The 23,867-nt window shown below is 59.6% G+C and overlaps 2 protein-coding genes, 1 long non-coding RNA gene and 1 other non-coding gene across 5 annotated transcripts; 3 read left to right on the forward strand and 1 right to left on the reverse strand.

Moving 5' to 3' along the window:
* The first annotated feature begins 1,022 nt into the window (after positions 1 to 1,022).
* Positions 1,023 to 4,328, forward strand: LOC134565484 (uncharacterized). 2 transcript variants are annotated; one of them, XR_010083933.1, is made up of 3 exons: positions 1,023 to 1,130; positions 2,201 to 2,459; positions 2,541 to 4,328. It is a non-coding gene; the product is annotated as an uncharacterized LOC134565484 (long non-coding RNA). The 2 variants fall into 2 exon arrangements; XR_010083932.1 differs by having other exon boundaries at positions 2,201 to 2,419; positions 2,460 to 4,328.
* On the forward strand, positions 1,723 to 1,806 carry LOC134565498 (small nucleolar RNA SNORD45). Its single transcript, XR_010083934.1, has one exon. It is a non-coding gene; the product is annotated as a small nucleolar RNA SNORD45 (small nucleolar RNA).
* Positions 4,329 to 4,463: 135 nt separating the features above from the next.
* LOC134565483 (nicotinate-nucleotide pyrophosphorylase [carboxylating]-like) lies at positions 4,464 to 7,396 on the reverse strand. Its single transcript, XM_063425071.1, has 3 exons — positions 6,699 to 7,396; positions 5,799 to 5,930; positions 4,464 to 4,748 (listed from the first exon to the last, which is right to left on the reverse strand). Exons 1-3 carry the CDS (start codon positions 7,284 to 7,286, stop codon positions 4,563 to 4,565), a joined length of 906 nt encoding a protein of 301 aa, XP_063281141.1. The 5' UTR covers positions 7,287 to 7,396; the 3' UTR covers positions 4,464 to 4,562.
* A 10,284-nt stretch (positions 7,397 to 17,680) lies between these two features.
* LOC134565469 (nicotinate-nucleotide pyrophosphorylase [carboxylating]-like) lies at positions 17,681 to 21,755 on the forward strand. The gene is made up of 3 exons (XM_063425057.1): positions 17,681 to 18,319; positions 19,089 to 19,220; positions 20,251 to 21,755. Exons 1-3 carry the CDS (start codon positions 17,732 to 17,734, stop codon positions 20,434 to 20,436), a joined length of 906 nt encoding a protein of 301 aa, XP_063281127.1. The 5' UTR covers positions 17,681 to 17,731; the 3' UTR covers positions 20,437 to 21,755.
* The last annotated feature ends 2,112 nt before the right edge of the window (positions 21,756 to 23,867 follow it).

Consider the following 23,867-nt stretch of genomic DNA (forward strand, 5'->3'; position numbering starts at 1 on the left):
TTGCCCTGATAGGGGCCAGGGCTGAGATTTGTGCAGCGCAGAGGATTTCCCTGGAAAAAGGCTGTCCTGGAGTCCCTGCCAGGGCCCAATAAATGCTGTCGGTGTTGACAGGGCTGATCCCACAATCCTCACACGCTCTGCTGGGATCCACTGCCATGTGCTGGTCCCAGCATGGGACGGGCTTGTGGGTGGGACTGGGGTGGGCTGGGAATGGACAGGGGAGGATGGAATGGGGGTGGAAGTGGATGAGGACTGTGCAGAGAAGCCACGCTACAAAAAGCCAACGTCCACCAAGGAAACAGAGGAGTCTTGCAACTTGATTCGATTAAAGGGAGAGTCCACTGAGGGATCTCTCTCGAGGGTTTGAAGGGTGCAGGCTCTTTTTATTCTAAACTTCCCATCGCATGTTGCTCTCTTTCTTTCCCCACTGCCTGAGGTACCAGGAAGGTACAGCCCTCTCGACCCGCCTACCACATATTCCCCCCTTGAACGTGTGTCACCATCTTCCCCTGAAGTTCAGAAGTTCAGGCTGTCTGGGTTCTTCGGGTCCACCACAAGTTCAGACCGTCTACAACACACTTTGTACGGACCCGTTTTAGCAGTTACCCTGCAGTTCAGGAGCTCGAAATGTCTGGGTCAAGCCGCCTGCGTTCTGTAACAAACTTGCCCGGGTGGATGTTCATGCAAACATGAAGACCCATTCAGAAGACATTAACACCCATTTCTATGACAAGAGCCCCACACCCATTCTTTCCACATCGAGCCTTTTGTGAATCCTTTAGCGCTCATTTTTCCCATCAGGAGGAAAGCGATCGGGATGGGGATGCAGGCAGTGTGGATGGAGTCGGCTGGGGTGGAGAAGGTGCCATGGGCACGGAGGAGGATGGGGACAGAGGCGGATGGATGGGGACGGTGTGTACACGGAGGGCGATAAAGGGGGAGGGAGGCGGATGGGATGAAGATGAACGAGCAGAGAGGCGGAGGGGAGGCGCTGGAGGTGGCTGGGGAGGAGGGAGGCGGAGGCGGAGGCGGGCGGATCCCGGCGGCAGCTCCTCCTGCGGGCGGATGGCCCTGGGAGCGGAACCGGCGGCGGGAGCGGCCGCGTGGGTGCGGGACGGGCCCGGGGGCAGGTGGGGATCCCGGGGACAGGAGGGGATCCCGGGGACAGGTGGGGATCCCGGGGACAGGAGGGGATCCCGGGGACAGGTGGGGATCCCGAGGACAGGGGGGGATCCCGGGGACAGGGGGGATCCCGGGAGGGTGGCGGGGCGTCTCGTTGCCGGCAGGGGCCCAGGGCGGGGAGCGGCGGGAGCCGCGGGCACGGAGCCCCCCGGGCACGGAGCCCCCGGGCAGAACCCCCGAGGGTGGCGGTGCCGGGGCTGTGGCAGGGGCCGCTCCAAGGGCGCGGTGCCGCAGGCGCTGCCCCGAGCGCGGCCAGGCCGGAACGGCGCGGCCCAGGGCGGAGCGGCCGGGCCGGGCCGGGCGGCCCAGGGAGGCCGCTCAGGCCGATGGCGGTACCGCCGAGCCGGGGCCGCGGGAAGGGCCGTGCCGGGGCGGCCCCGGGGGGGTTTTGTCCCGCTGGCTCCAGCGCCGTGCCAAGGGCTGCGCCCCGGGGCCCAGCTGCAGCCGGAGGGAGCGAACCGCGCTGGGAACAGCGGCTCGGGGCTGGGAGCGCCGCGCCGGACGGGGACGGGCAGGAGGAGGAGGAGGAGGCGCTTGCCGGGCCCGGGGTGAGCGCTGGCATGTATTATCTGAGCCCAGCTGATGTCTCTCACCGCTTTAGCTCTAGAATTACTCTGAGGCCCGGCAAGCCGCCGATCCCTGCGGCAGTGGAGCTTTTCCCACGGCTGGGATCGAGTCCCCATGGCCGAGTTTGAGGCGGCTGGAGGAGAGAGGGCCCCGGTTGGGCTGTGCCCCATTGCCAGGCGGGGCAGGTGCAGCTGTGGCTGAGGCATGGGGTTTGTGGCCACGAGGGGCTCCCAGTTGCAGGCTCCCAGTTGCCTGCTTTGGGAGTTGGTGGCCAGGTGCATGTGGGAATGTTGGCTCGGGGCTGTCCCTGAGCCCTGTGTGCTGCAGAGCTGGGCAGGTTCCCCGTGTGCAGCGGGGCTGCTGCAGCTGCAGGTGGCAGTGAGCGTGCAGGAGGGAACTGCACCTCTGCTCAGCCTGGCCCTGAGCCTGCAATGTTTTGTGCTTCTCGCAGGTCTGAGCCTCAACCCAGGACATTCCAGCAGTCCAGAGCTGGGATCCAGACACAGAGCCTGATCCTACCTGGGGCTGCCCTTGGATCCAGCTGCTGCCAGGCTCCTCTCAGGCATTTGGAAAGCTGGGGCATCCATCCTGCACCCCATGACCCAACAGGAGTGGCTTCCCCATAAACCTTGTCTGCAGCTTCCTGGGGAGCTGGGAATGCACAGCACAGGTGTCACCCACTGCTGGGGAGCTGGGAATGCACAGCACAGGTGTCACCCACTGCTGGGGAGCTGGGAATGCACAGCACAGGGTGTCACCCACTCCTGGGGAGCTGGGAATGCACAGCACAGGGTGTCACCCACTCCTGGGGTTCTGCCAGATGAGTCCCCAGGGCAGAACTGGGCATTGCTCTTGCTCCAAGGACAAACTGTGCCATGGCTCAAATCCCTCTGATCCTGGCAGCTCTTGAATCCACTCTGCACCCCTGTGAAGCTTTCCCTTGCAGTCACGCCCTCTTAAATTTGGGGGTTTGTGCTTCATGTGCACTCCACCTGCACCTTGGTGTGCTTTGGGATCCACCTGCACCCTCAGCGGCTCTGAGGTGCCCTGGCTTTTGCTGGGGACAGCAGGAAAGCAGAGGGGGCTTGGGGAAGGAGCCCCCAGTGAGAAATGGGGAGCAGGAGCTTCTGTGGCTGTGCCAGAAAGCTGGGAGGGCTCTTGCCAAAGGCCTGATGGTACAGGAGAGCAGCAGAAGCCTTCCAGGTGGGAAACAGCTTGGCCATTCTATGGGGAAGCTGGGCCCTGGCACCAGAGCATCAGGTGCAGGGGCTGAGGGAAGCAGGTGGAGCTGCTCTTTCATGGATCCTGCTCCACAGGATCTGACAATGGCCATCCCATTTAATCTCAAAAATCATCCAAAAGAGGCCCCAGAGGAGATTTAGGTGAAAAATCGTGGATTATTTCAGAAAACAACACTTGCACCTGGAGCAATCCCAAAGGTACCTGTAGGCAGGTGGCACACAGGTGTGATGGGGTTGGCTGGGATCAGGCCAGGAATTAGAGCCTGATTTTGGGGATTTACAGCAGGATTTCTCCTCTGATTCCAATTCCCAGTGTTGTGCTGGTACCAGGTGTTCTGCTGGTGGGTCTGGGACCCTCAAACTGGGATCTGGGACCTCTAAACGGGATTGGGTCCCTCAAATAGGGGATTCAGGTCCTGGACTCCTAAACTGAGGTCAGAAACCCTCAAACTGTAATCTGGGTTCTTTAAACTGGGTCTGGGATTCTCAAGATAAGATCTGGTACCCCCAAACTGAGGTCTGCAGACCTCCAGCAGGATCTGGGATCCTCACACTGGGGTCTCAGCTCTCTAAACTGGGACCTGGGCCTCTGAAACTGGGCTCTGGAATCCTCAAACTGGGTCTGACTGCCCCGGCCCCCCCCTCCTGACACACCTGGAGTTTGGGCCGCTCAAAATGGGGTTTGGGATCCTCCAACTGGGTGTGGGACCCACAAACTGAGATCTGGGACCCCTAAACTGGGTCTGGGCCCTTTCAACTCTTGTCCCAACTCTGGGTTCATTGCCCAGGTGCCAATTCCCTCCCCAAGCCAAGGCATTTCTATTTTTCATTCCCGTTTCTCAGGAGGAAGATGGGGATTTTTCACAAAGGGCCGATCCAGGTCTTGCCCAGTAGAACTGACCCTGGTCCAGAGTAGGGGGTCAATGGGTCAGTGGTCACAGCCCCCCTTTTGTTGCTTAGAAAGTGGCTGGTTTTGCACTCAGTGGTGGATTTTGAGGGGGACACCGTGGGAAAAAATGGCAGGGGACATGTGAGGGAGGTGAGGTAGGGGTTTATTTGGGAGTACAAAGAGAAAAGGAGGATGGGGAGACCTCAGGGTGGAGTTCTGGGCTCACCTTAAGGGGGGGAGGTGAGTGGGAGGAGCCCACGATGAAGATTTGGGATCCTCAGGGTGGCCTTTGTGGGGTCTCAGGGGGGATTGGGAGGTCCCAGGGTGGATTTTTTGCGTCCCAGAGTTGATTGAGGAGGTTCCCAGACAGATTTTGGGGTCCCAGACGGATTTTGTGGGTGCCAAGGTGGATTTTGGAGTCCCGGGCTGTGGGGAGGTCTCGGGCATTGGTGCCCCCTGGCGGCTGGGAGGACTCAGTGCCACATTTCACGGTCCCCCTCAGCAGGAGGGCTTTGGGCTTTGAGGACTGCCAGGGTGGATTTTGGAGTTTCACGGTGAGTTTTGCACTCCCCAGGATGGATTGGGGCATCTCAGGTTGGGTTTGGGGTTCTGGAGTAGGTTTTTGGAGTCCCAGGTTGGATTTTGGGGTCCTAGGGTGGGTTTTCAGGGTCCCGGGATGGATTTTAGGGTTCCAGCACCCGCAGTGCGAAGTCCAGGGCAGGGGCACTGTGGGTCAGACACCCCATGGACACCACGTCGATGTGGGGCCCCAAAAACTGGGGGAGGGTCTCCAAAACGATCCCCCCGCTGGCCTCCACTGTCACCCCGGGGTGCGCGGCCTTGACCTGCGCCGCCGCCTCGTGCAGCTCCTGGCGGGGGACAGCCTGTGAGCAGGGAGCACTCCCGCCCCAAAATTTGGGGTGCACAGGACAGAAAACCCCCATTAAATAGATGCTACATAGTGCAGAATTCTGCCCCCCAAATTGGTGGTTTCACTGCTCAAATCTGCCCAATTTGGGTCCCCCCCCCCAAGAAACCACCAGTTCAGGGATTACTCTACCCACTGATCTCCAAAATTGGGGTGTCCACCCCCAAACCCTCCAAATCAAGGGTTATCCCCCTTGAAACTCAAATAAAACCAGAAACCAGAAACTCAATAAAAACTCGGGTTTCCCACCCAACATCTGCCCAACTGGGGCCCCACCCATCACTGACCTCCAGAACAACCCCAAATTTGGGCTCTCCAATCCACTGACCACCCAATTTGGTGCCCACCCACCCAGAACCTCCCAAAATTGTGGGTCCCCACCCAACCCCTCCAATCCAGGCATTTGCCCACCCACTGAGCCCCACATTGTGGTCCCCCCACCTAAACTCCCCAAGTCAAGGGTCCCCCCAACCCAGAACCCCCCAAAGTGGGATTACTCAACCCTCTGACTCCCCAAAATTGGGATTCCCTGTCTTATCTTTGGTACTGCCCCACATAAACAGCAGATTCCCATTTTCCTGCTGCAGCCTCCCCCCTGGGTGTCCCCCATTTTTGCCATTCCCTTTGTTTTGGGGGGCTCAGCTGGGGAGAGCAGAGTCTGGATCTTTGTGGTCATCCCTCACTTTTTGGGGTCTTCCACCCATTTCACTGCTCTGCCTCCCATTTTCAAGGGTGCAGACCCCCATTTTTGGGGTCCAGCCTCACACTTCAGAGGTTCTCCCGTTCTTGGTAGCCCCTCTCCAGATGTTGGGAGCTCACCCGGTGGGGGCATAGGTCAAATCCATGGTGTTACTCCCCCATTTTTTAAGAGATCTGTGCCCCATTTTCAGGGGTTATCCCCATTTTTAGAGTCTAACCCCCCATTTTCGGTGTTCACCCCATACCTAGGGTCCCACCATTGTTGGCCCCCCCCTCCGATTTAGGGGCTCACCTGGGGGGCCAGGTTGTCCAGCAGGACGATGTCAGCCCCTGCCCCTGCAGCTGCCAGAGCCTCATCTGCACTCGAGCACTCGACCCCCAAGCGGCGGGTGAAGCCCCCGGCCCGGCGCACCCCCAAAATCATCTGGGGAAGAGAGGGGGTCAGGGGGAACCCAAGAGTGATGCCCAATCCCTCAGATGCAAGATGGGGTGGGGAAAAACGGGGGTCCCCACAGTGCTGACTCAAAATTGGGGTCCCCCCATCACCCCCCGCCCCCCGAATTGATCCCCACAAGCTGGGGTCTTCCCCCAGGTCCCCCGACCCAAAATTTAGGATTGTCCCACCTAGAAACACCCAAATTTAGAGTTATGCATCACGTGATCTCCCCTCCCCTTATGGGGTTATCCCCCAATTTCCCAGTCCCCCCCAATCCCAAACTGGGACCCTCCCACACATCCCCCCAACCCAGGGGTCCTCCCACATCAGTCCACACCCAGAATACCCCAATCCAAGAGTCTGTCCCAAAATTGGTACCTCCTTCAAATATTGGTGCTTCCCCCCTCTACCCTCGAAATTCGGGGTACCCCAAACCATCACTGACCCCAGAATCGAGACCCCTCCACCAAATCCCCCCCAATTTCCTCCAGACCTCCTGTTCCCCCCATGCAAAACCCCCAAAATTACTGGTGGGTTGTCATACCCACCACCCTGAACCCACCAATTCAAGGCTCCCCCCACCAATCCCTGCCCAAACTGGAGTCCTGGCCCCCCAATCTCCAAGATTCCCCGCCTGGCACCCCACAATCCCGGGGTTCTGCCGCCATTCCCGCCCAAACTCTGGAGTCCCCCCACACCCAGAACCCCCCAATTCAAGGGTCCGCCCCATTGTCCCCCCAAGTTCGGCGTCCCCACCTGCTCGAGTCCCCCCGCTGCCGCCGCCAGCGCTCGGTGATTGTCCTTGAGCAGGAGGAATCCCCCCAAACCTCCCCGGTGGGGGTCGGCGCCCCCCACCCCCAGCGCGTATTTCTCCGCCAAGCGAAAGCCGGGCGTGGTTTTTCGGGTGCCCCCCACCACCCCCGCCCAGCCCTGTGCCCGGGCCACCGCCACGGCCCTCGCGGCCATCGAGGCCACCCCGCTGCAGCGCCCCAAAATATTCAGGGCCACCCGCTCCGCCCCCAGCACCCCCGCGGCCGGACCCTCCACCTCGGCCACCACCGCCCGCCCTGGGGGCAGCGCCGCCCCTTCGGGCACCCTCCAGCTGAGCCGGCACCCCGACACCCCGAAAACGGCCTCGGCCAAGGGGGCTCCGGCCAGGACGCCCCCCGAGCCGCCCCCGCCCTTGCTGAGCAGCTCCGCTCGGGTCGCGCTGTCCCCCGCGGCCGCCACCGCCGCGTCCGGCCAGGGCGCGTCCTCGTCCAGCCACGAGCGCGCCAGGGAGCGCAGGCGGTGCGGGGGCGGCGCGGGGGCCCAGCCCCGGCCGGGGGGCGCCGAGCGGGCCATGCTCCGGGGGGCCTGGGCACAGCGACAGCGGCGGCACTTGGGCTCTGCGGGGGGAACTCTGGGCTGATGGGGAAGGCTCTGCGAGGGCTTCTTGGGGTCCGAGGAGGGTCCCTGAGAGGATGGTGGGGTCCGCGGTGGGGTTTTTCAGGGAGATGTTTAGGTCTGGAGATGATTTGGGGGTTATAGAGGGGCTGAAGGGGAAATTTGGGGTGGTCTTTGTGGGGGTTTGGTGGATACGGGGATTTTTGTGTGAATTTTGAGGGGATTCTTTGGGGTCTAGGAGTCCTGGGAGGGTCCTTGTGGGGATACTGCGATCCGGGGAGGATTTTCAGGGGGATATTTGGGTCCGGAGGGAGTTTGGGGGTTATTGAGGTGCTGAAGGAGAAATTTGGGGTGGTCTGGAGGGGGTTTGGGGCGCATTGGGATCCTTGGGGGGATTTTGGGAGGGGGCCTGGTGGCTCCTTAATAGGATTTTGGGGGGGATCTTCAGGAGTTTGGAGGGTCCCAGGAGGGTCCTTGAGGAGCTATTGGGGTCCTGGGGAGGGCTTCTTGGGGCCGTTTGGGAGGTTCTTGGGTCCTGGGGAGGGGATTTTGGGCGGGTCCTGTGGGGAGGTTGGGGGTCCTCGGAGAGTCCTGGAGGGGGATTTTGGGGTCCCAAGGAGATTTTGGAGAAGAGTTTTGGGTGCAGGGGGGATTTGGGGAGTTCTTGGGGTCTTGGGGTGGATTTGGGAATCCAGGAAGGAGATTAAATGTGGGTCCCGCCCTCCCATGGGCACCCCAAATGTGGGTCCCCCTCCTCCCTGCTGCCCCTTCCCCCCAGCTCAGGCCAGTCCAAAGTCCGGTCCGGCTCGGCCACAGCACCCGCCCCTCCCCCCTGCCCTTCCCGAGACCCCCCGGTGGGGGAGGGGCACCCCACTGACCAGTCGAGAGTCGGAGGCGACTGAAGCCCGAAATTGGGGTCGGGGGGTTCTTACCTGGGGGGCGCGGCCTGCTCCACCCCAGAGCCCGACCCCGGGCTGTGATTGGCTGCCCCGGGGGTCCCCACCCACCAAACCCCTTCCAAGGTTTGGGGTGGGGGAGGGGAAGTTCTCTTTCTTGACCATAAATGAGCGTGGTGGAGAGCGTTGGAGGACACGTGTGTGGCGCCCCATGGTCGAGGGACACTTGAGGTGACACCAGGTGACATCAGGTGATTGCCCCAACCTGCCCCGCCCCAATTCAGACCCTTCCCCACCCCATCAGTGTCAGGTGGGGAGGGTTACAGTGGCATCGGGGGGTGACCGACACATGGGGTGATGGGAGGTGACAGTGGCAGGGGTGTCCCCGCAGTACCCGTGATACGGGACACTGGGGTGTGATAGGGCAAACAAGGCGGGGGATGGTGACAGTGGCAGGGCTGTGATGGGTGGTGCTGCCCTTCTGATTGATTTCCCTCCTTTCTCCCTCTCTTCCTGCCCTTGCTCCTTTCTCCCCCTCACATTTGATTGTTCAGTGAATTCCGTAATCTTGGCTTTGGCTCCTGGTCCTGTTTGCCCCCGAATTTGGGCAGAGGCACCTCAAGGATGGCATCTGAACAGCCGGGGATCCTTTCAGTGCCCTTAAGGTCATCCCTGCCCACAGGCACGAGCCCAGCAGTGCTGATCCCTGGGCAGGGAAGCACTGTGGCTCCCAGCGGCAGCAGAGGAGCCAGGGCTCCAGGCTCCTGGCCGTGCTCCACTGCTGCCGCCAGCCCAAGCTGTGCTCCCTGGGGATGGGGCTCCCCGAGCCCTGGGCACAACCTGCTGCCCTCTGTGCCCCAAAGCCTGCACGCTCCAGAGGCTGCTCTGGGTGCCCCGGGGCCCTGCCAGCTGTGGGGGGACATTCCAGGCTGTCCCAACCTGCCCTGCCCAGGGCACCAGGCAGGGGGGAAGGGACAGAGAGCCCTGGCAGCCCCCAGAGTCGCTCTGCTCATGGTGGGGGAGGAAGCGGAGCCTGGCAGGGCTGAGAGAGGGACAAGGAACATGCAGGGACAGGGAACGTGGAACACACACAAGGACATGAGAACAAGCCCACACGGAGAGCCAGAGTTGCTTTGCTGAAGCCATTTATTGATTCTTGCAGGGACATTCCCAGGGCTCCCAGGGCATCAGGGCCTTCTCCAGGGATGATCATCTCCTCATGCTGCTGCAGGGGGACAGGATACGAGTGTCACCACCAGTTCCAGGCCTGAAAGGCAGAACCCAAATTGGGACCCCGGTGTCCACTGGGACATGAGAGGGCCCTTGTCCCCAGCCCTCTCTGCAGGGACCTGCAGCAGGAGAAGGGATTTGGAGCCCTGCATACACCTGGCACTGCACTTGGCTCTTGAGCTCCATGTGGCTCCCAGAGCCCCTCAGCCTGGAATATGCCAAAAGCTCCCGCAGCCCTCCCTGCTCCCATAGGGACACTGGGTGTCCCCAGAGCCCCCCAGTGCAAGGAAAGCCTTGGGGACAGCTCTGTCCACCTCAGCCCAGCACATGGATCAGGGACAGTCCCCTGCATGTCCCTCTACCATTGCCAAGGTCTGCACAGCCCAGAGGGCTCAGGGGTGTGCCCTGGCCCCCGAGGATTGTTGGTGGGGCCGGAGAGCTTTGAAGGTTTCTCACCGGGGCATCCAGAGGGGCAGCCGGGCATCACTCCCGCAGAAGCTTCACCTGCTCAGCCACGGGGGGCTGGGGAGAAAGGCAGGGCTAGAGCCACACTGGAGGGTACTGGGGCACGTTGGGAGATACTGAGGAATGCTGGGATGCACTGGAGTGCCCTGGAGAGTCATGACCAGGACAGGGGAAGCTCTGGGCCCAGCAGAACTCCAGGTACTCACCTCAGACCTCTTAACTCATGGGAAGCCAATCGGTTTTTTCAGAGACATGGGCAGATGTCACTGGCCACTGGGGTGTCCCCAGTCCCAGCCAGGCACAGGGGGACCCAAATGGCTCCAGTTCCCACACTGGTGCCCCAATTCCAGGACTTACCTTAATGCATGCACCCCAACCTCCTACTACACCTCCCTATGGAAGGAGAGCAAAGGATTAGTCTGGAGGTGACCAAAGTGCCCCCCAGTTCCCACACTGGTGCCCCCAGCTCCAGGACTTACCCGAGCACACACAGCTTCACCACTGCCATCCATGTCGGCCTGGGGAAGGAGAGCATAAGGTTGGTCAGGATTGGCCCTTGTGGGGCTGGCGGGCACACAGATGACCTCAGCCCCCCGGCCCATGGCTGTCCTCTGCTCTGGGCAGGGCTGCCAGGCAGAGCCCGGCAGAGCCCCTGCCTTGGGAAGAGCTCCTGCGCCGAGCCCAGCCCGTGGCCCTGCAGCCGCACCTGGCTCTGTGCTGGGAGGCACAGCAGCATGGAGAAGAGCAGGGCCACGCCAAGCACAGCCACCTTCATCTTCCTCTGGCACTGGGCAGCGCTGCCTGAGGCTGCAGCAGGGCACCAGCACCTTTATCCCTGCCGGGCCTCCTCTCTGGGTCCTCCCCGACAGCCCCCAGGCCAAAGCCCGGGTTGGCACAGCCCCCAGCCCTGACCACAAGCCCAGCCCTGCCCAGAGTCCATCCCAGCTGCGGCACGGATCCAGTCCCCCTGCCCGCATCCCTGCAGCTTCCTGCATGGGGCAGCTGCCCCTGCAAGGGCCCGGGAACACGGGGAGGCCAAGGGGGCCAAGGGGATCCAAAGGACACTGTGGGGACAAGCCCCATTCCAACACTATCCATCCTCCAGCAGCCCCCAGTGCCACATCCCCCATCTCCTGCTGGCCCTGCCCTGCCAGAGCGTTCCTTGCAGGACAGCCCGGAGCTGAGCCCGGCCCCAGACCTCGTGTGTCACAGCAGAATTGTCCCTGTTGCCACTGCAGCCTCTTGCCTGAACCAGGAGCTGCCCTGAGCCCTCTTCTTGGGGCCCCAGGAGCCCGGGATCAGGGAGAACAGGGAGCTGGAAGCACAGCGGGGTCCTGGGCCACGGCAACAGCTGGAAGACTGGGATCTGCAGGCTCTGCAGGCACTGGGGAGCGCTGGGCAATGCTGGCACTGGCGCACAGCTCCCACAGCACCTCTGGCCCCAGGGATGGCCCTGCCTTGCCCTGCTGGCCCTGAGCAGGGCTCACCTCTCCAGCCGAGGCTCCCGCGCTCCTGGCCCAGCTCAGAGCCCCTGACAGGGGGAGCCCCGAGGGCACAGATCAATGACAGCCCCTGCCCAGGGCTCCCACCAGCTGCCAGGGCCTCCATTCTCCACTGACACTCTCTGACATTTCCAGCAGATGTTCCCTCCTCATGGCACACTGACCACACAGAAGGCACCTCTTGTGGCACAGGTGGCAAAACCCTGCAGGCACCTGACTTGACTGTTTGCCTTGGATTTTCCCCTGGAGCCAGCAGGAAGATTTTCCTTTGGCCTCTTGGTGCTTTGTGCCTCCTTTGTTGGGGGATTAAGGAGCGCTGATCCTGAGGGGCCCAGGGACATTTCCGGCCCCTGCACACCTGAGGGGCCATTGCGGGTGAGCCCAGCTGGGGGTTCATGGGCTCTGCACAGACGTGCTCCTGTTTGCACATCAGCACCTCATTGGAACATGGAAATGTTCCCAGTTTGGTGTCTGATGGAGAGAGGGGTTAGAGAATTGACCAGGGAGATCTGAGGTGCAGCTGATCTGTCCTGGGCTGTGTCCCTTCTTCTCCCTGAGCAGGACTCTGAGCAACTTGGGACATTTCTGATTTTCCTCTCATCCTTTTCCTGGGATGTCTTCCACACCTGGGTTCCAAATCAATTGCCCATTTCCCCTCTTGCCTTTTGTCCTCCCAGGTGTTTTCAGCAGAGGACACACAGGATGGCACCTGCCCCACCTGGGCCTCCATCGTGGCTGTGCTGTCTCTGATTCCAGCCCCTCTCTAGCAGAGCAATCCCTCAGCTGGGTACTCCAGTGCCAGATACCAGGGCCAAGGGTAAAGGAATTTGAGGATACAGAACCCAGCTGGGCATTCCCTGCCGGAGATATGGGCACTGCCAGTGGGATTGGGAATAGGGCAGTAGTCCTCAGCCTGTGGAAGCTGCTCCTGCTCACTGGGAAGGACAGGAATCCCTTTGAGCAAGATCTTGGGAGCTCCTGCTTAGGGATGTACCCAGGATCTGAGGGAATCACCTCTGAGCGAGGCAGTTCACAGCAACCTGGAGAACAAGCAGCCATCCCAATCCCTGGATGGAATCCAGAACACGCTGTCCATGCAGAGAGTTTGTGCAAAGTGCACTGGTGTTGTTCACCAAGAGCGGGGGAATAATGAGCTGGACAGGCCACCCAGCTCCAGGAACTGGGAATGTCCCTGCCTCCCTCGGGAATGTGTCTCAGCTGTGCAGAAACTGGCCCCACACTTACCCCAGCTTTCAAGGAAGGATGTTTTCCCTGCCCCTACTGACCACAGTCTCAGCCATGCAGAATTTCTGCTGCAGGGAGGGGCACTGGTGCCACAGCCCATGTGTCACCCTGTGGTTCTGTCTGTGGGACAGGGGCTTGGACAGGAGGAAGTGGGATGGGGAACCTCCCTGGAGACGACAAGCTCGAGTCCAGAACTTGGAAGGGGAAAAAAAGACTAAAAGCATTTCTCCAGGAGAATCCCAGAATCCAGGGATTCTTTGACTGGGAATCCAGGGATTCTGAGTTTGGGAAAGCCCTCCAGGACCATCAAGGCCACCCTGTGACTGACCCCCACCTTGTCACCAGAGCAGAGCCCTGAGTTCCACGTCCAGGCGTTCCTTGGACACCTCTGGGATGGGGACTCCATCATCTGACTGAGCTGCTCCTTCCAAGGCCTGACAACCCTTTCCAGGAAGGAATTCATCCAGATGTCCAAGCTAAAACTCCCCTGGCACAGCCTGAGGCTGTTCCCTCTCATGCTGTCCCTGTTCCCTGGCAGCAGAGCCCAACCCCACCGGGCTGCGCCTCCTTGTCAGGGAGTTGTACAGAGTGAGAAGGTTCCCCCCTGAGCCTCCTTTTCTCCAGACTGAGCCCCCCTGGCTCCATCAGACACTCCTGGTGCTCCAGCATCTTCCACAGCTCCGTTCCCTTCCCTGGACATGCTCCAGCCCCTCAGTGTCTCTCTGGCCATGCGGAGCCAGAACTGGACACAGCCCTCCAGGGGCCTCAGCAGCCCCAGCACAGGGACTGTCACTGCCCTGCTCCTGCTGTCACCCCATGGCTGGCACAGTGCAGGAGCCCTTGGCCTCTGGCCTACCTGGGCACACCTGTGCTCATCTTCAGACACTGGCACCAGCACCCCCAGAACCATTCCCAGTTCTCCAGCCAGTCTCCTCCAGCCTGGAGCATTCCATGGGGTTCTTGTGGCCCCGGGCTGGGACCCAGCTCTTGGCCTTATTGACCCTCACACCTTTGGCCTCAGCCCATCGATCCAGCCTGCACAGATCCTTCTGCAGAGCCTTGGTGCCCAGCAAAAGATCCACAGGCCCACCCAGCTCGGTGTTTTCCATGAATTTGGTGCTGGTAGACTCAATCAGCCCTGAGCCCTGTTCCGTAAAGTGCTGATCTGCAAAAGGAGCCCGTCAACCCCCAGCTGGGGGCATCTGGAATGGTGTCCAGGGGCTGGAAATTCCTCTGCTGAGCAGCTTCACCTCCACTGGGCCCCTCCTGGGTCAGCACTCCTTAATCCCTCAACAAGAGGCACAAAGCACCAAGAGGCAAAAGGAAAATCTTGGAAGTCCCTGCTGGCTCCTGGGGAAAATCCAAGGCAAACAGTCAAGTCAGGTGCCTGCAGGGCGCTAGGGGCTCTTCCCAAGGCAGGGGCTCTGCCGGGCTCCCCGGCCCCAGGAGGTGCTGCTTTCTCATTGCCACCATTGTCTCTGTCCTTGCCCTTCCTGCGGGGAAATTCCTGGTGCCAGAGCCCGGCTTCCCCACGGGATGCTCGCACCCGGCTCCTCCCTGCCAGGGCCCCAGCGCTTTCCTGTCCTGCTCCCCCCAGATCCCGGCCTTTAGGGCCTCCCCATCCCACCCTCTTACTCCCCTCAGGCATCTCCACAGCATCTCCTCTGTTTGCCACCCAGGCTGGAATGGCACAAACAGGGAAATGCCTCCCCCCAGATGATTCCCAGGCTCTTCTTTCCACCCTTTTCCCTCAGCCCATTGCCTTTCCCCCTGCACTGGTGTCCCCAAATGCCGTGGCAGCCCTGCCCAGAGCAGAGGACAGCCATGGGCCGGGGGGGCTGAGGTCATCTGTGTGCCCGCCAGCCCCACAAGGGCCAATCCTGACCAACCTTATGCTCTCCTTCCCCAGGCCGACATGGATGGCAGTGGTGAAGCTGTGTGTGCTCGGGTAAGTCCTGGAGCTGGGGGCACCAGTGTGGGAACTGGGGGGCACTTTGGTCACCTCCAGACTAATCCTTTGCTCTCCTTCCATAGGGAGGTGTAGTAGGAGGTTGGGGTGCATGCATTAAGGTAAGTCCTGGAATTGGGGCACCAGTGTGGGAACTGGAGCCATTTGGGTCCCCCTGTGCCTGGCTGGGACTGGGGACACCCCAGTGGCCAGTGACATCTGCCCATGTCTCTGAAAAAACCGATTGGCTTCCCATGAGTTAAGAGGTCTGAGGTGAGTACCTGGAGTTCTGCTGGGCCCAGAGCTTCCCCTGTCCTGGTCATGACTCTCCAGGGCACTCCAGTGCATCCCAGCATTCCTCAGTATCTCCCAACGTGCCCCAGTACCCTCCAGTGTGGCTCTAGCCCTGCCTTTCTCCCCAGCCCCCCGTGGCTGAGCAGGTGAAGCTTCTGCGGGAGTGATGCCCGGCTGCCCCTCTGGATGCCCCGGTGAGAAACCTTCAAAGCTCTCCGGCCCCACCAACAATCCTCGGGGGCCAGGGCACACCCCTGAGCCCTCTGGGCTGTGCAGACCTTGGCAATGGTAGAGGGACATGCAGGGGACTGTCCCTGATCCATGTGCTGGGCTGAGGTGGACAGAGCTGTCCCCAAGGCTTTCCTTGCACTGGGGGGCTCTGGGGACACCCAGTGTCCCTATGGGAGCAGGGAGGGCTGCGGGAGCTTTTGGCATATTCCAGGCTGAGGGGCTCTGGGAGCCACATGGAGCTCAAGAGCCAAGTGCAGTGCCAGGTGTATGCAGGGCTCCAAATCCCTTCTCCTGCTGCAGGTCCCTGCAGAGAGGGCTGGGGACAAGGGCCCTCTCATGTCCCAGTGGACACCGGGGTCCCAATTTGGGTTCTGCCTTTCAGGCCTGGAACTGGTGGTGACACTCGTATCCTGTCCCCCTGCAGCAGCATGAGGAGATGATCATCCCTGGAGAAGGCCCTGATGCCCTGGGAGCCCTGGGAATGTCCCTGCAAGAATCAATAAATGGCTTCAGCAAAGCAACTCTGGCTCTCCGTGTGGGCTTGTTCTCATGTCCTTGTGTGTGTTCCACGTTCCCTGTCCCTGCATGTTCCTTGTCCCTCTCTCAGCCCTGCCAGGCTCCGCTTCCTCCCCCACCATGAGCAGAGCGACTCTGGGGGCTGCCAGGGCTCTCTGTCCCTTCCCCCCTGCCTGGTGCCCTGGGCAGGGCAGGTTGGGACAGCCTGGAATGTCCCCCCACAGCTGGCAGGGCCCCGGGGCACCCAGAGCAGCCTCTGGAGCGTGCAGGCTTTGGGGCACAGAGGGCAGCAGGTTGTGCCCAGGGCTCGGGGAGCCCCATCCCCAGGGAGCACAGCTTGGGCTGGCGGCAGCAGTGGAGCACGGCCAGGAGCCTGGAGCCCTGGCTCCTCTGCTGCCGCTGGGAGCCACAGTGCTTCCCTGCCCAGGGATCAGCACTGCTGGGCTCGTGCCTGTGGGCAGGGATGACCTTAAGGGCACTGAAAGGATCCCCGGCTGTTCAGATGCCATCCTTGAGGTGCCTCTGCCCAAATTCGGGGGCAAACAGGACCAGGAGCCAAAGCCAAGATTACGGAATTCACTGAACAATCAAATGTGAGGGGGAGAAAGGAGCAAGGGCAGGAAGAGAGGGAGAAAGGAGGGAAATCAATCAGAAGGGCAGCACCACCCATCACAGCCCTGCCACTGTCACCATCCCCCGCCTTGTTTGCCCTATCACACCCCAGTGTCCCGTATCACGGGTACTGCGGGGACACCCCTGCCACTGTCACCTCCCATCACCCCATGTGTCGGTCACCCCCCGATGCCACTGTAACCCTCCCCACCTGACACTGATGGGGTGGGGAAGGGTCTGAATTGGGGCGGGGCAGGTTGGGGCAATCACCTGATGTCACCTGGTGTCACCTCAAGTGTCCCTCGACCATGGGGCGCCACACACGTGTTCTCCAACGCTCTCCACCACGCTCATTTATGGTCAAGAAAGAGAACTTCCCCTCCCCTCCCCCACCCCAAACCTTGGAAGGGGTTTGGTGGGTGGGGACCCCCGGGGCAGCCAATCACAGCCCGGGGTCGGGCTCTGGGGTGGAGCAGGCCGCGCCCCCCAGGTAAGAACCCCCCGACCCCAATTTCGGGCTTCAGTCGCCTCCGACTCTCGACTGGTCAGTGGGGCGCCCCTCCCCCACCGGGGGGTCTCGGGAAGGGCAGGGGGGAGGGGCGGGTGCTGTGGCCGAGCCGGACCGGACTTTGGACTGGCCTGAGCTGGGGGCAAGGGGCAGCAGGGAGGAGGGGGACCCACATTTGGGGTGCCCATGGGGGGGCGGGACCCACATTTAATCTCCTTCCTGGATTCCCAAATCCACCCCAAGACCCCAAGAACTCCCCAAATCCCCCCTGCACCCAAAACTCTTCTCCAAAATCTCCTTGGGACCCCAAAATCCCCCTCCAGGACTCTCCGAGGACCCCCAACCTCCCCACAGGACCCGCCCAAAATCCCCTCCCCAGGACCCAAGAACCTCCCAAACGGCCCCAAGAAGCCCTCCCCAGGACCCCAATAGCTCCTCAAGGACCCTCCTGGGACCCTCCAAACTCCTGAAGATCCCCCCCAAAATCCTATTAAGGAGCCACCAGGCCCCCTCCCAAAATCCCCTCAAGGATCCCAATGCGCCCCAAACCCCCTCCAGACCACCCCAAATTTCTCCTTCAGCACCTCAATAACCCCCAAACTCCCTCCGGACCCAAATATCCCCCTGAAAATCCTCCCCGGATCGCAGTATCCCCACAAGGACCCTCCCAGGACTCCTAGACCCCAAAGAATCCCCTCAAAATTCACACAAAAATCCCCGTATCCACCAAACCCCCACAAAGACCACCCCAAATTTCCCCTTCAGCCCCTCTATAACCCCCAAATCATCTCCAGACCTAAACATCTCCCTGAAAAACCCCACCGCGGACCCCACCATCCTCTCAGGGACCCTCCTCGGACCCCAAGAAGCCCTCGCAGAGCCTTCCCCATCAGCCCAGAGTTCCCCCCGCAGAGCCCAAGTGCCGCCGCTGTCGCTGTGCCCAGGCCCCCCGGAGCATGGCCCGCTCGGCGCCCCCCGGCCGGGGCTGGGCCCCCGCGCCGCCCCCGCACCGCCTGCGCTCCCTGGCGCGCTCGTGGCTGGACGAGGACGCGCCCTGGCCGGACGCGGCGGTGGCGGCCGTGGGGGACAGCGCGACCCGAGCGGAGCTGCTCAGCAAGGGCGGGGGCGGCTCGGGGGGCGTCCTGGCCGGAGCCCCCTTGGCCGAGGCCGTTTTCGGGGTGTCGGGGTGCCGGCTCAGCTGGAGGGTGCCCGAAGGGGCGGCGCTGCCCCCAGGGCGGGCGGTGGTGGCCGAGGTGGAGGGTCCGGCCGCGGGGGTGCTGGGGGCGGAGCGGGTGGCCCTGAATATTTTGGGGCGCTGCAGCGGGGTGGCCTCGATGGCCGCGAGGGCCGTGGCGGTGGCCCGGGCACAGGGCTGGGCGGGGGTGGTGGGGGGCACCCGAAAAACCACGCCCGGCTTTCGCTTGGCGGAGAAATACGCGCTGGGGGTGGGGGGCGCCGACCCCCACCGGGGAGGTTTGGGGGGATTCCTCCTGCTCAAGGACAATCACCGAGCGCTGGCGGCGGCAGCGGGGGGACTCGAGCAGGTGGGGACGCCGAACTTGGGAGGACAATGGGGCGGACCCTTGAATTGGGGGGTTCTGGGTATGGGGGGACTCCAGAGTTTGGGCGGGAATGGCGGCAGAACCCCGGGATTGTGGGGTGCCAGGCGGGGAATCTTGGAGATTGGGGGGCCAGGACTCCAATCCTGGGCAGGGATTGGTGGGGGGAGCCTTGAATTGGTGGGTTCAGGGTGGTGGGTATGACAACCCACCAGTAATTTTGGGGGTTTTGCATGGGGGGAACAGGAGGTCTGGAGGAAACTGGGGGGGATTTGGTGGAGGGGTCTCGATTCTGGGGTCAGTGATGGTTTGGGGTACCCCGAATTTCGAGGGTAGAGGGGGGAAGCACCAATATTTGAAGGAGGTACCAATTTTGGGACAGACTCTTGGATTGGGGTATTCTGGGTGTGGACTGATGTGGGAGGACCCCTGGGTTGGGGGGATGTGTGGGAGGGTCCCAGTTTGGGATTGGGGGGGACTGGGAAATTGGGGGATAACCCCATAAGGGGAGGGGGGATCACGTGATGCATAACTCTAAATTTGGGTGTTTCTAGGTGGGACAATCCTAAATTTTGGGTCGGGGGACCTGGGGGAAGACCCCAGCTTGTGGGGATCAATTCGGGGGGCGGGGGGTGATGGGGGGACCCCAATTTTGAGTCAGCACTGTGGGGACCCCCGTTTTTCCCCACCCCATCTTGCATCTGAGGGATTGGGCATCACTCTTGGGTTCCCCCTGACCCCCTCTCTTCCCCAGATGATTTTGGGGGTGCGCCGGGCCGGGGGCTTCACCCGCCGCTTGGGGGTCGAGTGCTCGAGTGCAGATGAGGCTCTGGCAGCTGCAGGGGCAGGGGCTGACATCGTCCTGCTGGACAACCTGGCCCCCCAGGTGAGCCCCTAAATCGGAGGGGGGGGCCAACAATGGTGGGACCCTAGGTATGGGGTGAACACCGAAAATGGGGGGTTAGACTCTAAAAATGGGGATAACCCCTGAAAATGGGGCACAGATCTCTTAAAAAATGGGGGAGTAACACCATGGATTTGACCTATGCCCCCACCAGGTGAGCTCCCAACATCTGGAAAGGGGCTACCAAGAACGGGAGAACCTCTGAAGTGTGAGGCTGGACCCCAAAAATGGGGGTCTGCACCCTTGAAAATGGGAGGCAGAGCAGTGAAATGGGTGGAAGACCCCAAAAAGTGAGGGATGACCACAAAGATCCAGACTCTGCTCTCCCCAGCTGGACCCCCCAAAACAAAGGGAATGGCAAAAATGGGGGACACCCAGGGGGGAGGCTGCAGCAGGAAAATGGGAATCTGCTGTTTATGTGGGGCAGTACCAAAGATAAGACAGGGAATCCCAATTTTGGGGAGTCAGAGGGTTGAGTAATCCCACTTTGGGGGGTTCTGGGTTGGGGGGACCCTTGACTTGGGGAGTTTAGGTGGGGGGACCACAATGTGGGGCTCAGTGGGTGGGCAAATGCCTGGATTGGAGGGGTTGGGTGGGGACCCACAATTTTGGGAGGTTCTGGGTGGGTGGGCACCAAATTGGGTGGTCAGTGGATTGGAGAGCCCAAATTTGGGGTTGTTCTGGAGGTCAGTGATGGGTGGGGCCCCAGTTGGGCAGATGTTGGGTGGGAAACGCGAGTTTTTATTGAGTTTCTGGTTTAAGGGGGATAACCCTTGATTTGGAGGGTTTGGGGGTGGACACCCCAATTTTGGAGATCAGTGGGTAGAGTAATCCCTGAACTGGTGGTTTCTTGTGGGGGGGACCCAAATTGGGCAGATTTGAGCAGTGAAACCACCAATTTGGGGGGCAGAATTCTGCACTATGTAGCATCTATTTAATGGGGGTTTTCTGTCCTGTGCACCCCAAATTTTGGGGCGGGAGTGCTCCCTGCTCACAGGCTGTCCCCCGCCAGGAGCTGCACGAGGCGGCGGCGCAGGTCAAGGCCGCGCACCCCGGGGTGACAGTGGAGGCCAGCGGGGGGATCGTTTTGGAGACCCTCCCCCAGTTTTTGGGGCCCCACATCGACGTGGTGTCCATGGGGTGTCTGACCCACAGTGCCCCCGCCCTGGACTTCGCACTGCGGGTGCTGGAACCCTAAAATCCATCCTGGGACCCTGCAAACCCACCCTAGGACCCCAAAATCCAACCTGGGACTCCAAAAACCTACTCCAGAACCCCAAACCCAACCTGAGATGCCCCAATCCATCCTGGGGAGTGCAAAACTCACCGTGAAACTCCAAAATCCACCCTGGCAGTCCTCAAAGCCCAAAGTCCTCCTGCTGAGGGGGACCGTGAAATGTGGCACTGAGTCCTCCCAGCCGCCAGGGGGCGCCAATGCCTGAGACCTCCCCCCAGCCCGGGACTCCAAAATCTACCTTGGCACCCACAAAATCCGTCTGGGACCCCAAAATCTGTCTGGGAACCTCCTCAATCAACTCTGGGACGCAAAAAATCCACCCTGGGACCTCCCAATCCCCCCTGAGACCCCACAAAGGCCACCCTGAGGATCCCAAATCTTCATCGTGGGCTCCTCCCACTCACCTCCCCCCTCTAAGGTGAGCCCAGAACTCCACCCTGAGGTCTCCCCATCCTCCTTTTCTCTTTGTACTCCCAAATAAACCCCTACCTCACCTCCCTCACATGTCCCCTGCCATTTTTTTCCCACGGTGTCCCCCTCAAAATCCACCACTGAGTGCAAAACCAGCCACTTTCTAAGCAACAAAAGGGGGGCTGTGACCACTGACCCATTGACCCCCTACTCTGGACCAGGGTCAGTTCTACTGGGCAAGATCTGGATCGGCCTTTTGTGAAAAACCCCCATCTCCCTCCTGAGAAACGGGAATGAAAAATAGAAATGCCTTGGCTTGGGGAGGGAATTGGCACCTGGGCAATGAACCCAGAGTTGGGACAAGAGTTGAAAGGGCCCAGACCCAGTTTAGGCGTCCCAGATCTCAGTTTGTGGGTCCCACACCCAGTTGGAGGACCCCAAACACCACCTTGAGGGGCCCAAACTCCAGGTGTGTCTGGAGGGGGGGGCGGGGGCAGTCAGACCCAGTTTGAGGATTCCAGAGCCCAGTTTCAGAGGCCCAGGTCCCAGTTTAGAGAGCTGAGACCCCAGTGTGAGGATCCCAGATCCTGCTGGAGGTCTGCAGACCTCAGTTTGGGGGTACCCGATCTTATCTTGAGAATCCCAGACCCAGTTTAAAGAACCCAGATTACAGTTTGAGGGTTTCTGACCCCAGTTTAGGAGTCTAGGACCTGAATCCCCTATTTGAGGGACCCAATCCCCAGTTTAGAGGTTCCAGATCCCAGTTTGAGGGTCCCAGACCCACCAGCAGAACACCTGGTACCAGCACAACACTGGGAATTGGAATCAGAGGAGAAATCCTGCTGTAAATCCCAAAATCAGGCTCTAATTTCTGGCCTGATCCCAGCCAGCCCCATCACACCTGTGTGCCCACCTGCCCACAGGTACCTTTGGGATTGCTCCAGGTGCAAGTGGTGTTTTCTGAAATAATCCACGATTTTTCACCTAAATCTCCTCTGGGGCCTTTCTTTTGGATGATTTTTGAGATTAAATGGGAACATTACTCTCTGCAGTTCTCTAGGATGTGGTGATTCATCAACCTTAATCGCCAGGCCCTTCCAATGAGCAGCATGAGATCCTGAAACTGGGAAAATCCCAAATATCACTAAAAATTTTACACAGGTTAAAGGAAAGATCCATTTATCACATTGGATTTATGTCTCTGGTCTCACTTTACTGCGCAGCAATGGGAATTATCTCCTCCAGAGTGGATTTCCAGGTGCTGGCTCCAAATTCCTTCTGTTCATCTATCAGTTCTGGGAGAAAACAATAACAGGGAAAAAAAAGGAAAAGGTCCCAAAAACCAAACTCCTTCCTGTAAAGAACCCTCTTCAAGCTCTGAGCAATGACTCAAACTTACACAATTATTCAAAATCAGTCAGTAACTCTTAAAAATGGAGCGGTTCCAAAATGATTCAGATCCTGCTGAAAATGGCTCAGCTGCTTCCAAAATTATTCAAAGAACCAGTATTGAACCAGTATGGGACCAGTAAGAACCAGTGTGGAACCAGGAAGGGATTGGTCCTAGGCCAGTACAGGAGCAGTATGCAGCAAGTAGGGCTAGTGTGGGACCAGTACAACACCAGTATGGGACCAGTACTTTACCAGTGTTGGACCAATGGAGGACCAGTCCAGGGCAGTATGGGACCAGTAGAGACCAAACCAAGCAAATACAGGATCTTGATGGGACTGGTAGTGGAACACTGTGGGCCAGTACAGACAAATGCAGGCCAGTAAAAACCAGTATGAGCCAGTAGAGAACAGCACAAACCAGTATGGGACCGGTAGAGGCCAGTACACACCAGTGAGGGCTAGTATGACCACTGTACAACCACTGTGGACCAGTATGGGGCCAGCAGAGGCCTACACAAGCCAGTGCTGGATAAGTATTGGACCAGTATGGGAACCAGTAAGGACCTGTATAGGCTAGTGCAGGCAAGTACTGGGCCAGTATGAGACCACTGTGGGTGAGTACAGCAGCAAGATGTGACCAGTCCAGGCCAGGATGGGACCACTAAGGGGCCATTCCAGGACCAGTATGGAATCAGTAGGAGACCAGTGCAGACTCAGATGTGCAAGAGCCTGAAGGAGAGATGTGGGACAGCAGGTGGCTCTTCAAAAGCTGTTTATTGCATGGACCAAGTGACAGCGTTCGTTGGGTCGTGGGGAACAGAGCCACGTCTAAAGCTGCCAGCTCCAGCTTAGAGACAAGCCTGGAGACACTTCAGTTCTGGTTCCAATGCATTCTATGGTTTTCTTTGCTGAGCATCTTGATCCATAAAAACCAATCAGCATCATACACAGCACCTTTACCTATTACTACTGTCATTACTATGTTATGTTACAGTTTAAGCTTAAGGGTTTTTTTGTGTTTTCTTGCAGTGGTAAATTCTTAGACTTTCTTTCTACTTGGTAAAAACATGGGTTTTTATTTGCTTATGCTATCTTTTGCTTTTCCTAAGACCTATTTCTGCTTACTACAAACATCTTCTTTGTTTGTGATCAACATATCCTTTGCTCTAGCCATAAAACCTCTTTCCAACTCGACTTAACCTTTGCTTTCTTAGTTGTCCACTAACAACTGGCTCAGCAATTCTAATGTTAGAGATCCTTTATTCTTCTGTATCAAAACTTGCTTTCATTTTCCACATTCAGAGAGCCTTGTGCTGAACCTACATATCTGGGAAACTTTCTTGGCAAACTTTCATCTTCCCCAAGACATGTGGAATCAGTATGGGCAGTTAGGGACCAGTACACACCAGTACGTAACAGACCAGGACCAGTATGGGAACATTAAAGACCAGTAGAAGCCAGTATGGGACCAGTACAGAGCAGTGCAGGAGCTGCATGGGACCAGTACAGAGCAGTGCAGGAGCTGCATGGGACCAGCAATGGTCTTTCAGTCTCACTTCACTGCCCATAAAATCTTGGAAAAGATTTTT

This window comes from Prinia subflava, unplaced genomic scaffold (assembly GCF_021018805.1).
Source record: "Prinia subflava isolate CZ2003 ecotype Zambia unplaced genomic scaffold, Cam_Psub_1.2 scaffold_52_NEW, whole genome shotgun sequence".
Taxonomy (NCBI): domain Eukaryota; kingdom Metazoa; phylum Chordata; class Aves; order Passeriformes; family Cisticolidae; genus Prinia; species Prinia subflava.